Below are 13772 nucleotides of genomic sequence, written 5' to 3' on the forward strand. Positions count from 1 at the left end.
ATGTACTGTACGTGTGAGGTCTCCCTCCACAAGCATCACCCTCCACTTGTTATGACATCAGATATGTTGACGCAAAGCCGCAGCGTGGCAGGCAGCATGGGAGGATTGGCACGGAAGTTGCGCATACCAGCACTAATAGAGTGAAAGAAAGACCTCCACTTGGAATCAGATAACAGTCCACTTATCTGACACCCCACCTGACCTCATATCAACAGTTTGAGGCATGATTTTCAAAACCAAACATCCCATATTGGCCAGCGCACGCCGAGTGACGCAGCTTTGCTTGCGTGTGACAAAGGCCGTCCCGACGAATGGCGGCGGGCAGATTCTCTCTCTCTCTCTCTCTCTCTCTCTCTCTCATTAGCGCATGTGGAACTGTTGGAAATGGGGCAAAGCAAATAATAGCAGGAAATAGCGTATATTGTGTGACAATGGCCTTGTCGTCTTCCATCCGTGGCCGTGCAAAATCACAGCATTTTTTTTTTCTTGGCTAACTGAGCAATTCTGTCTGTAATTGATGGGGCTGTTAATCAGTAGCATTGATATTTTGGCTGCTTCCAGTCAACTTTCAACATGCTTCCATTTCCCCACGACCTCTCGGTATTTTCAAGCGTGAAGGATTGTGCGAATCGAGTGTGTTGCAACACCAGGCGAAAATTCCTTCTTCTCTGACCAAGAGAGATGAAATGTTTGGCGTGTTTTGTATTTGCAAAAACATGCTAGGCTGTACATCTGACATGGAAACCTCTTCCACCGTTTGCATACTGTACAATGGTTGGAAATGGGCCAGCCGACAATTCCCTCCGGAGGAATTGGTCACTTCCAGTGAACTGTACTTTGAGTTTGTATTAATGAGGGATGTCGACAAATTCCTCTGGGCTCTAATTTCGGAACAATTTACTTCTAAAGCTACTGAAGTCAAAAGACATCAACATTACACGTCCCCCAGTGGGAGGTTTCCTGAGGTCATCTGTCTGAACAAGAGCGCCAGATTCAGGGGAAGCACTCACTTTGGGCGAACTATCGACCGTCTTCGACTAGACTTGCAAACATCTCGGAATTTGCATCAGGTTGCTACAATGACAAGAGCTGTTTTAAGTGCGGAACCAGCACATAGTTCAAGGAGCTTTTCGAATGATGTGAGGTCTGATTTGAAGACTTGCGCTGTCTCCTCAGCTCAGCTCAGCGCAGCTCAGCTCAGCTCAGCGCAGCTCAGCTCAGCTCAGCTCAGCTCAGCGCATCTCATCTCATCTCAGCGCTTGATGTTTTACAGTACGCGGTGCAAGGGCTCCATCTGCTGGCAAATTTGCACCAATGGTACTCGAGATGGAGCTGAGACGTGGGTCGAGCCCAAAAAGTTACGTGTTGCAGCTGCATGCGGCAGAATGAATCATGTGCTGGGAATGCTTTAGTCAAAGTGTTAAAGTCCAGCGCGGACCCAGCCCTATTCCTTTTTCTTCACCTCCATACAGACGCGGCGCGGCCTCCATTTATCACAGCCGATCTTGGCCCAGGGTTAGTGACACACTGGGACTATGGCTGTCATCTAGACCATACATTATGTCAGTTCGAGCTGAATTTTTTATTAGCTAGATGATAGATGGGTTTTTATTTCTTTTCACTTTTCTCTCTCTCTCCATGAGAGAAAACACAAACTTGAACGTGGGAATACGTGGACTCTCCTCGCTGGCTGGTTGGTGGAATCGGGTTTCCAATGTGTTGAAACACCGAAAGATTATAGTGAAGTGTATCTGGGAAATATTTGAACTCAAATATGAGTCTTTATGAACAATCAACACTTCCAAAGCTTAATCTTGGGGCGTCGGTGGTAAAAGCTTATCTAGTGTTGTGTGCACGTGCACGCTTTTGACCTTTGTTTCATCACGAGCATGTGAAACTACAGTTGAGTTCAAATGAAATTCTGCCCAACATCTGATATTTGATGCCGTTGTTGATATTTCACGACTAAATGGGTTTGTTTTGAATGCAAATGGCATTTCTTTTGTTTTCCATGTGATATGATCGATCGAAATAAAAGGACATTCGATTCATTCATAACACGTTTGTGCCGAGGTGAAGCTCATGTAATTTACGAGCTTACCTGAAGGCACCTCCGCCAGCCCACTATGAACTGTGGGTAATGAAGTCCATCGCGCTTTCCGTGTTGCTAGCGTTGGCCGTCCGTCCGTCCGGCCGTCCGGCCGTCCGTCACGGTACAGGTAATGAGTGAACGTTTCGTACTCGGTTTTTGATCCCGATTTCAATCTGACAACGCAGGCTGTCACTAACAGATCTATTATGATTGTTGTAAAAGTGGATCCGCATTGAAGCTACTCGTGCATTTCTTATCGTTTGTCCTTTGACGTCGAGCGAAGCCGCTGTCACGGTGTAAGAGAAGACGCGATGATTTGGAAACGATATGCGCCTTTGTTGACACGGTTGACTTTTGGCGAGACATCCAATTTGTCTTTTTCAAAGAGGAGATGGATGCAGCGCAAACAGATTTCATCTACTGCTATGGAGCCATCACAGAGGTTCTCAGATGCGGTCCTCCTCACTTGCACACTGGACACAAAGTGCTCGTTTTAGTTATTCCTGGTGAGTGGGCAGGCAACAAGTTGCCTCGATGGCGCGCAATAGTGTATGTATTTGTCTTCTGTTTGGAATCTCTTGTGTATCTAGGTAACCCCGGTGTAGTGGGCTTTTACAGAACCTTCATAGAGACGCTTTATGCTCTGTTTGGCCGCCAACAGCCAGTGTGGGCTGTCAGCCACGCTGGACACTGTATTCCACCTGCATCCATGGACATGCTAGAAGGTCCGATGGTATTGACTGTTTTGACTGTGCTTTTGTGAGCTACTGAGTGACTTTTCATTTCAACAGATGCCCGCTCAGCCGCCGACCTGGACCCATTTGGTCTGAATGCTCAGATCGAACACAAGCTGGCCTTCTTGAGGAAGCACGTCCCAAAGAAAACAAAGCTCATCCTGGTGGGACATTCCGTTGGATGCTACATCATTTTGGAGCTAATGAGGAGAGATCCCAGTCTGGAGGTTTGCCACTCGCGCGACGCCTACGACGGATGCGTGGTCCTTTGAGGATGCCCGTGTTTTCTTTTTCCAGATTGTCAAGGCCGTCATGCTGTTTCCAACGATTGAACGCATGGCCCAGACTCCCCAGGGGAAGAGCATGACCCCAATGCTGTGTCACCTGCGCTACCTGACCTACCTGTCCATTTTCCTGCTCTCTCTACTGCCCGAGAGACTCAAAGGCGCTCTGGTCAAAGTGGTTTTGGCCGGCATTGGCTCTCTGGACCGCTCCGTGCTCCCACCGACTGTAGGCCTCCTCAGCGGTGACTCTGCAGGTTATTCTTAGAGGACAGAAGTAACCAAGAGAGCACAGCACAGCACAGCACAGCACATCTCTGTTCCACTGGCATTCATCTTGACATGGTGCTGCAGTCCGTGTCTTTACAACGTGCTATTTGACTTTATTTGTCCTCTTTACAGCGAATGCTGTGTACATGGCCGGGCAGGAAATGAAGAAGGTTTTGGACCGAGATAACCTGACCATTGGGAAAAACCTTGATAAGGTAAGAGATGCGTGCCTCGGGCTTGTAGGAAGAGTTACAGTCAAGCAACTTTCCTTTGAAAGCTTGCACAGTCAGAAAGAAAGAAAAGTCACATGACGCCTATTTCGGATGAAGGTTTTTTTTTTTTTTTTTGGATCAAAATGCTAGATGACATGTTCAAACAAAACTCAATGGCGGTTTTGCCGTGCGCACCGTCGGGTTGCTCTTTTGGGCACACTCTTCCGTAGCCGGCAGCACTTTTTGCTCCTCTGAGAAAGGCAGCTCACACGTTGAAGCGGCCAGCGCCTGCCAGCGCCTGCCAGCATTTGGGCAGACGTCAGGAATCTTGTCCTATCTAACATGCGTGTTGATTTGATTCAGCTCATCTTCTATTACGGAGCGACAGACCGTTGGTGCCCCGTGCAGTATTATCTGGAGATCAAGGAGGACTTCCCGGCCGGAGATTTCAGACTTTGTGAAAATGGATTTCGTCACGCTTTTGTACTGGACGCCGGGAGAGAAGTGGCAAAAATGCTGGTCGAATGGATCCGGGGCCATTTGAAGATTTGAAGTCTGTCATGGATGATGTGGATGCTTTTCTTCCTTTTGCCTCATGTGGCTGGAACTTTAATCTTCATCTTTTCCATGACACGCACACTTTTGTGTCGTGCTAAATTGGTTCACGGCAAATGTATTTTACGACACTATTTGGTCAATGGCGTCAGTGTAAAAGTAGTTTTGAAATGAAAGGTTTGGCAAGTGCAGTGTTTGGCCCCGTCTGTCCGTCCATCCATCCATCCATCCATCCATCCATCACTGGCAGAGAGTTGAAGAGGACTATTGACCTGTCTGAAAGGACAGACAAAAAGCAAATAAAATACAGGACAGGCAACACTGCCTACACGGCAGAAAGAAAAATCAACAGGACACATCTGGTTGTTATGGAACTACATGAGACATATTTGATATTGACATTGTCAACATGTCCTTTGGAGGTTGCCTGTGGCGTCATTGACCGTGGAAGCACAACAATTAATGTGCTCGTGTATCGATTTCAACTCTCCTCGAAAGATGTCGGACTCGGGTGTTTCATTAACGAATGACCCCTGCGGGGCCCAACGCAGCACCGAGAGAGAAATCAAATGCTCTTCCGTTGGCTATAGTCATGCTATTCAAATGATCAACAAAATCAACATTTTCACCAAACCTTATGAGGGAACGCGCAAGCATTCCTGCCTGTTAGCTCGAGCCGAGAGGAGCCCTCGAAGGAAGGGGGCCTGGGTTCGGAATCGTACACTGCATTGAATAGATGACACACAGAGAGAGAAAGAGAGAGAAGGCTATGCCTGGATGGAGGAGAAAAAAGTGGCGCAGCAAAGTGGCCACTTGTTTTCATCCAGGGCAAAAGGGCAGGTCATTGAACGCCCAACGGTGGCTACTCTCAGGAACAAAACACTTAAGAGGTGGATTACGTTGCCCTGTCAAAGGCCCGCTGCTGTCAGACTTGGAGCAAGGAGAGGACTCGGATGCAGAGTGACAAAAAAGTTATTCTGACGGGCTGGAGTCAGCAAAAAAACAAAAACGCCTGGAAAACAAGGTGGCCAAAAAAACAAACTGAAATACTCAGAGTTAGGTTTGACGACAAAGATTTCTTCTCAAAAGGTCTCATTCAACTCAGGCCGTCGCTGGTGCTCTGGACGGGGCGAGCGGGCGGGCGAGCGGACGGGCGGGCGGGGAAGACGGACTCGGACTAAATCCACACAGAAGGGACACAGGTGCACACAATTAGGATCAAGGTGCACACAATTAGGAAGGATCAGGGAAGACAAGTAGACTGACGCACAGAGGAAGGAAGGAAGGAAGGAAGGAAGGAAGGAAGGACCCAGTTACTTATCACAATAAAACAGGAAGTGACAATAGGACCAAAAAGACAACCCCCAAAACATAACGGCATGACAAGTGCCGTCATACTATGGAATTGACAACATTCTCTCTCCACTTGTCAATGCTAAACTTTGGGATGCTGCAAATGCTCTGGTGGTGTGTTGAGTGAGGCATTTCTTTCAGCGCTCGCTGTGTCAAATTGAAAATTGATGACATGTGTATATGGAAGTCGAAATGGAAAGAAATGCAAAGCCATTTTCACTCCTGCCCACCACCGTATTTACATAACTTGTGACGTCCTGCTCATGTTGAATGAATTGCTTTCTTGTACTTTTTCATGGCAAATGCACACAATTCATGTTCTTCATGAACATCCATCTTCTTTTATAGAGGAGCAAAGTACATTGATAATGAAAAGAAAGGGCCATTTGTTTATGAGGGAGCACCCGTGGCCGACTGGGGAGCCACGGATACGTACACGAATCTCACCCCGGTGGTCTCCCGGCTGGAAAATGGCGTGTCACGCACTATTGTCTCTCTTTTTTTTTGATGGGCCAAAGATAAACTTGTTTGACACTGTGCATCGGAAGTGTGACACAATCCAACAAAGTGGTCTACTTCCCACGCTGGCACAGGGTGCGTTTGTTGGCCACGGCGCTAGCTGGCCACCTTGCCAACTGCCCAGCTTTTACCCATTATTTGGGAGCCGTGGATAGATGGATGGATGGATGGATGGATGGATGGATGGATGCCATGTCTGCAGTATGGCTCTTCAGAGAACCCTCCACTCTCTCTCTCTCGCTCTCTCTCTCGCTCTCACGTGTGAGATGCTGGCAATAGATGCATCAGACAATGTTACACGACCATATGTATAAACAGTCATTTCAAAGCTGAGATTTAAAATGAATCAAGTTCCACAGAAAATCGGGTGAATATGGACATCTCCAAGTCAAACGCTCTTTCTCCACTCAATTCAATGATAGAACAGCCTGAGGTTGTTGGAACCGTGAAAACAAATAGAGGTATTGACTTCTTTAAGAAGAGGCTGAACATATATGTACCTCCCTCAGGAGGGGTGAAAACAAATAGGTATTCACTTCTTTAAGAAGAGGCTGAGCAAATACCTTTTAAGACCAAGGACATTTGGTCTGGTTGTCTGCACGTGCTCCAAACGGAGTAGCTGCAGACCATCGATAGGTTCTTCCAATTCGATTTCAAAAGCCTGCATCTGTGTGGAATTGGCAATTTAGCGCCACCTTCTGGTGCAGGCCGGGCCAGTGGACTGGCCTGAGGCGAGTGAGAAGTTTCCGGGTTAACGTGACAAGTCATTGAGCGATTGGCTAAGGCAGAGATAGGATAGCCAATCAGAGCCAGTGTTTTTACACGCGTGTCCACCGACGCACAGTGGAGCCAGAAATGGGGTCGCTGATGCTGCTGGGTGGCCGTGGCCGTGGCCGTGGCCGTGGCCGTGGCCGTGGCCGTGGCCGTGGCCGTGGCCGTGGCCGTGGCCGTGGCCGTGGCCGTGGCCGTGGCCGTGGCCGTGGCCGTGGCCGTGGCCGTGGCCGTGGCCGTGGCCGTGGCCGTGGGGGTACACTCGCCCTCTACACTGCAAGCACCGTGACTTCCATTCCCGCATTGACGGTGTGCATGTGCATGCATGGCTGTGCGTGTGTGTGTGCGCGCGTTTGAAAACAAACAAGTTCAGTTAAAGTGAACATTTGGAAGGTGGCAATGTCAACATGATTTCAAATTCATTGAGGTTCAAGGCAAAAAGCCGCCTGGTTTGCCTTGCTGTAACACTCTAACACTTTCCCTGCTAACGACTTACTTTGAGTCAGGAATTGAGTGCATAACTTTTTGTACAAACAACTCTGTCCATTGAGGGCTGATAGCGGGGCATCTTCAATTGAATAGGACTATTTCAAGCTAGAAAGAACTGTCGGGGTGCACCCCTCAGAAAGATCGGTCGTTGCCCCCCCCATTCCCATATGCACGGTGACTTCGGATATCTTGTAACCTCCCCCGTCACGCGGCCGCCCGTGAAGTTGGAAGCAGTTTTGCACGCACGCACGCACGCGCGCTCGCACGCACGCACGCACGGGGCCGCGCTGCAGGCATGAGGGCAGTTCACAACAGAGGAAAGGCGAGGAGAGGCGCGCGCGACGACGGCCAACTTGTCCGCCGCCGCCGCCGCAGCAAGCAGCTGTGAGCGATCGCGTGCAAAGGGACAAAATGGGGATGGCCAGCGAAGACCTGCTGGTGACCCTGCAAATATTACCCGCTTTCTTTTCCAACTGCCTTTTCCTGGCGCTCTACGACTCGATGGTGCTCGTCAAGCGCATTGTTTCGCTCTTGAGTTGCTCCAGGTCCGCCGCCGCCGCCGGCTCGGGAAAGTGGCGTCGCATGTTGACAAGGGCTGGGATCCGCTCCATCTGGAAGAGTTTCTTGCTGGACGCTTACAAAAAGGTGACGAGCCAGCCACTCCTGCACAATGCAACGAACTTTCAGTATGTGAACGTGACATTAAATACGGAAGGGGGGGGGGGACGTAAACTCTTGAACATTGAATATAGGGCGAAATAATGTCAAAAGATAGCTGTGATGAAGGCCCATTTTTGTACGTTTTGTCATCTCTCTCTCACACACACATCCTGACCATGTGAGCACATGTCTGGAAAGATACTGCCGTCCTCATATTTCATTGCGGTTCTGTAATATGACGGCCCAACTAGAAAGAACCCAACCAGAGCAACTGTGGCATGAAAGTGCACGTAGCAGATAGTGCATCTAGCGCACGCATCGCACGTTCAAGTGATACTTTTATGGTTTGGAGCAGCATTTTATTAGGTGGAGATTCTGGTTTTGGGTGACACCATTTCAAGCAAACAGTGTCGTGATGTTCCAATTGTAAATATTTGCTCAAAGCCACAATCCCTGAGTGAATCTAGCCATGGACTGTCTGACTGACTGACTGACTGACTGACTGACTGACTGACTGACTGACTGACTGACCGACCGTTAACCTCGATCTCCAATGACGGAAATCCTGTCCAAGAGCGGAAGAGCGCTCCAAGCAAACGCAGCGGCGCAAGTAAAGGCCTCCTACCGAACTCAATCCTTTCTTTTCCTTAGGTCAAAGCGGGCTGCGAGGCGCCAAACTCCAAAGTGGTCAAGGTGACCACAGCCGCTTGCGAGATGATGGAGCCTAAGGAGCGAGGTGGCGGGAGCCCGGACGAATGCCACCTCCTGGATTTGGAATCGTCAGGTCGCCCTCTGGTGGTCAACTTTGGCTCAGCCACTTGACCCCCCTTCGTCAGCCACCTGCCCACCTTTGCGCGCTTGGTGGAAGACTTCAGCCACGTGGCCGATTTTGTGCTGGTGTACATCGACGAGGCTCATCCGTCTGACGGCTGGGCGGCCCCGCCTATGGGCCCTCGCTCTTTTGACGTACGCAAGCATCAAAGTTTAGACGAGAGGCTGGGGGCGGCGCGCCAGCTGATTGATCACTTTTCTCTGCCCCCGCAGTGTCAGCTGGTAGCTGACTGTATGGACAACAATGCTAATGTGGCTTACGGCGTGTCCAACGAACGCGTGTGTATAGTACAACGCAGGGAGGTACGCTATCTGGGCGGCAAGGGGCCCTTTTTTTACAATCTCAACCATGTGCGCCGGTGGCTGGAACAAAGCTATGGCAAGCGGTAGGAGGGAGGGAGGGAGGGAGGGAGGGAGGGAGAGCGAGGGAGGGAGAGCGAGAGAGACAAAACACACGCAGCAGCAGCAGCAGCAACAACAGCAGCAGCAGCAACAGCAGCAGCAGCAGCAGCAACAACAGCAGCAGCAGCAACAGCAGCAGCAGCAGCAGCAGCAGCAGCAGCAGCAGCAGTCTATTTGAAATAATACTGCGTTCAACCATTCCAGTCAGCCACTTCCATAGAAATAGTCATTCATGCATTGCACATTGGCATCCTGGCACCGCACCGCCTTGAAAGAAGAAGCATGTTGATGGAAGGTGCCTTTAATTGGCTGGCTTGACACCTTCATGTCTCTCTCATTTAATGTTCATGTGGTGTGTAAGCAAACGTGCAAGAGTCAAAAGTGGAAAAAATTCCACCACGCTGATGAAAAGCAAAGAGATGCACGGCTGGCGGGTTTCGATAACTCTTAGTCGATTTGCAGAAACTAATTCCGTAGCCATTCCAGGTTTGTCGCCTTAGCGAGAAGCTTTGTTGTCTTCAAAGCACATTTGTGTCTGTCGAGCGAGGTGTGTTGTTATGTTAGTAAATGCCGGCTTCCTTCTCCTCTCCCGTTGTCGATGATAAAGGTGTATTGATGAAAACCTGCGACCAAAGAGTGTGTAACTCAGTCTCCGGTTGGATAGCAAACCACACCTCATCGACTTTGCGAGGAGGACTGCCATCTCTTCCTTTATGTCTCTCTCACCTCGATTTTTTTCACGGACGCAAGAAAGTGCAAAATAAAGACGTATGCATTCAGCTTGGTATGATTTCATGCTGGCCAGGTGCGGCTCAAGTGCGCCTGCTCGGCGACGGCTGCTCGGCGACGGCTGCTCGGCGACGGCTGCTCGGCGGCGCCTGCTCGGCGGCGCCTGCTCGGCGGCGCCTGCTCGGCGGCGCCTGCTCGGCGGCGCCTGCTCGGCGGCGCGTGTGGAACGAATGCTATCCACAACGCGACGACCATAAGAGAAAAGTCCAAACGTTCAGTTGGCCAGCCCATACATGAAAATGGCCATCCGATACTCCTGACTTTATTTTCTTTGAAAACCAACGAGACTATCGGAACCCAAAACAGTTTTGCCGTGATACAGAAGGGCACCTTATTTTGTTGAAACACTGCAAGTTGGTAAATATTCATGCAACTTTAGAAACAGCTCTGCTTTGATCTCTAGGCTACCAATACAATTTGTATGTATATATATATATATCTCTATATATCTATATATATTTGTCGGAAATATCAAGAGTATTCTCCACATTCTTTTTCTCAGTGTTGATGGACTTTGTCATGAAATCTGCTCATGTTCAGTCCGTACAATAGAGGTACTAAAAATGACCACCGTCATATGGTATATGTACAATTTACGACCTACAAAGTACAACAGCGAGCATGTAATAAAATATGTAAACAAATGTCTTCTTTTTTTGTTGTCGTTTTGACACAGTTGAGTGTGACCATTGGTTAGAATTCACACCATTGGATTGATTTGCGTTTGGAACAAGGTTTTAGTACTGCATTTGTCTTTCTCCTCACACCTCCAGAGAAAAAGAGAACAATCAACTCAGGTCGAGTTTTGCAAAAAGATTAGAACGAGCGAGGGCTCGCTTGCTTCACTCGGCTCCGATCGGGAGCCCTTTTGCCTCAAATGGGATCGAACTTGACCGTTGTAGCGTAAGTTAGACTGACATGCATTTTACAATCATTTGCTTGTTTTTTTTTTTTTTTTTTCTCTTCACCCCCACAACTTTCCACAAAGTGTGCCAGACAATCATTGTACTCGATAGCATTTGAACGAGAACGGAGGGAGCCAGCGGCTGTCCGTTTGCTCACGTGAGTTCATTTGAAACACAGGCAGACAGACAGACAGACAGAGAGAGAGAGAGAGAGAGAGAGAGAGAGAGAGAGAGAGAGAGAGAGAGAGAGAGAGAGAGAGAGAGAGAGAGATGCTTTCTTGTTTGGATCTCCATTTTCTTTTGCTCAAAGCAAAAATAAATATGACACCACACTATTATTATCATTAAGAAAACATAGAAATTTGGAAGTGTCCTTTTTTTGAACTTGAACAAAACTTCGTCGGACCCCTTCTTGCGAAGCGCTCTGTACGAGTCGCTTCCATGCTGATCGCGGTCAAGCCGTCCGTCCATCTTGTAAGGTACAAAATATGTTTTTTTTGTCACGGATCAATCACATTAGGAGAAGGATGTAGCTGATCTATACGGATATAGAGTAGTAAGTCAGGTCTCTAAAGTTGCTAATAAGCCTCCTCTGTATGCTGACAGAAGTTAAGTGTGCTTTTGATGTAGTTAGTGGACACGTCACCAGTCGGGCTCCTCGGCACAGTCAAAGATCACGGAAGTTCCCTTTGTTCCATACTGTCCTTTGTCACCAGAAAAGCCTGGCCTGGCCTAGCCGGGCCGGGCCGGGCCGGGCCGGGCCGGGCGCTCGCCGTCGTCTGGCTCACACGTAATACTCCTTATCCTTGTTCTTCTGCTTTTTCTTACTGCCTTTGGAGCTCTGCTGTTTGTCCTTGACCACGGTACCGTTGCTCTGTGCCGAGTTGGTGATATAGTTCCTGCTCTCGTCCACCTGGTAGGAGCCTTCGTCCCTGTTCCTGTACTTATACATGGCATAAAGAAGGATGAGGATGCACAGGGCGGCGGCCGCCACTATTCCGATGACCATCCCGGTGGTGCTGCTTGATTCCCGGACTACTTCCGAAGGCCCCGGCCTGACGCCTGCTTCTGTGGGAAGTGCTGTGGGTATATTACGGAACACGGGGGAGGTTAATCGCGGGCCGGCTGCCGTCTAACCTCGTCCCATGTGGGCCATGGAAGCAACTCTAGTTCTGGTAGAGCTTTTAGCTAGTGCTTTGGCCAGCGTTTGGCGGGTGCATTGTGAATTGTGGGTGGTAGGCAGGCAGGCAGGCAGGCAGGCAGGCAGAGGTGGTGGTGGTGGTGGCGGCGGCGGCGGTGGCGGCGGTGCCGGCCGACCGGCCGGCCGGCCGACTGGCGGGCGGGCGGCCCTGGCGCTTTGTGGTATGGCGCTCGCCATAGATAGATAGATCGATAGATAGATCGATAGATAGATGGATCAATCAATAGATAGATGGATAGTCCGCGTGCGGCCGCACCACCCAAGCTTTCTTATGTCTAACAGTCCTGGGCGAGTGAGACAAAGGAGAAGGTGGTGTATAAAGAAATCTTCATCGGCGGTGCAGGGCTGCTTAGACTTGAACTCTTCCCCTGAGCCATCCCGCCATATTGCCAAGCCATCATCATCATCACAATCACGGCTGCCTCGGTCCAACAAGCACGGTGCCCCCGCCTCAGTGGCCTCTTTGGTGCTCTCGGTAATGGAGAGGAGTGAGTGGAGCGAGTGAGTGAGTGAGCGAGTGAGTGAGCCAGTGAGCCAGTGAGCGAGTGAGCCAGTGAGTGAGTGAGTGAGTGAGTGAGTGAGTGAGTGAGTGAGTGAGTGAGTGAGTGAGTGAGTGAGTGAGTGAGTGAGTCTGGGGTGAGTGGGTTTGGGAGGGAATGGAAGGAAAAGGATGGACTACTGGATCCTCAAGTACTTGGATGACTAACTCAGCTCCTGGGTTTGGACACAAGACATAGACAATGTTAGGTGACGCTCATATCAGTCGAGCTTTTGACCACAAATCAATTGAAAGACTGCCAAAGAACAATAGAAGGAAGACATGTACAATTTGGAATCTCAAAAGGCTGAAGAGGTGTGGAAAGACGAGCCTCAGAAACATACTTTGAATAGAAGAAAAAAAAAGCAGAAGGACATTTTCAAATGGACTACTGTTACCTTCCTTCTAGTATAGCAGATTTGCCAATGATGCGCTCCCCAAATCTCTTAAGCCTCTCGCTCGCTGGCTCGCTCGCTCGCTCAAATATTTCTGTGATACAGAGCTGACTGTTCTGGAATTGCGTTTCAAATCAATCAACCAATCGGCTCTTTGATTGAGAGTGAATGGGAAAGGAAGAGAAGGCAAAGAGAATGGCTCCTCCACCATTGATGGTCATATTTCAGGTCATTCCAAATGTGACAGTGGCTCCGCCGCAGCTCTGTAACACGGAAATGTCCATACAATGTCAATGGCAGAACGACGGAATCCGAACGCTCACCTTTCCGACGATATACTTTTGTCCAAATCGGTGAGCCCTTTCTCACGAAAAGAGCAAAGGATCACGTTTCCCGACTTAATCGTCGAAATCATTCACTGCCATTGACAGCTCGAGACGGCAAAGTTCACTCCAACCTGAATGAGTTCAAATGCCATAGCTAGAAATTCGGGTCATCGATCATTATCAGCTCTTTTTTGGGAGGAGGCTTTTGCCTTTTGATCACCCACCCACCGCGATATCGTACAAATATGCATGACATTACATTCGAAATTGCTTACGAGAGTCACCGGCACATTCTGCCCATTTGAAGTGAATGATCATTTTACATGTAAAACTAAAACTAAACATCAGCGAGGTGCAACGGCCCGGTTTATCGGTAAGCATCTGAAATCGTTTCCAATCGATTTTCCACAGATACGTCATATTCTTGCATTGCATCTGAGCGAGCCACA

General features: G+C 49.2%; 2 protein-coding genes across 4 annotated transcripts; both read left to right on the plus strand.

The window, feature by feature from the left end:
* The first annotated feature begins 2125 nt into the window (after positions 1-2125).
* Positions 2126-4335, plus strand: ldah (lipid droplet associated hydrolase). 2 transcript variants are annotated; one of them, XM_085931902.1, is made up of 7 exons: positions 2126-2219; positions 2479-2598; positions 2683-2817; positions 2884-3053; positions 3124-3364; positions 3510-3592; positions 3953-4335. In XM_085931902.1, the coding sequence occupies exons 1-7, from the start codon at positions 2141-2143 to the stop codon at positions 4139-4141; spliced, it is 1017 nt and encodes a 338-aa protein (XP_085788028.1). In that variant the 5' UTR covers positions 2126-2140; the 3' UTR covers positions 4142-4335. The 2 variants fall into 2 exon arrangements, with proteins under 2 accessions (XP_085788028.1, XP_085788029.1); XM_085931903.1 differs by having other exon boundaries at positions 2156-2388.
* A 2716-nt stretch (positions 4336-7051) lies between these two features.
* On the plus strand, positions 7052-9948 carry dio2 (iodothyronine deiodinase 2). Of its 2 annotated transcripts, XM_085931905.1 has the most exons (3): positions 7052-7921; positions 8588-8902; positions 8981-9948. In XM_085931905.1, exons 1-3 carry the CDS (start codon positions 7688-7690, stop codon positions 9155-9157), a joined length of 726 nt encoding a protein of 241 aa, XP_085788031.1. In that variant the 5' UTR covers positions 7052-7687; the 3' UTR covers positions 9158-9948. The 2 variants fall into 2 exon arrangements, with proteins under 2 accessions (XP_085788031.1, XP_085788030.1); XM_085931904.1 differs by having other exon boundaries at positions 8588-9948.
* Positions 9949-13772: the final 3824 nt, after the last annotated feature.

The sequence above is a fragment of the Syngnathus leptorhynchus genome, chromosome 15 (assembly GCF_054491065.1).
Source record: "Syngnathus leptorhynchus isolate UIUO chromosome 15, UIUO_Slep, whole genome shotgun sequence".
Lineage (NCBI taxonomy): Eukaryota > Metazoa > Chordata > Actinopteri > Syngnathiformes > Syngnathidae > Syngnathus > Syngnathus leptorhynchus.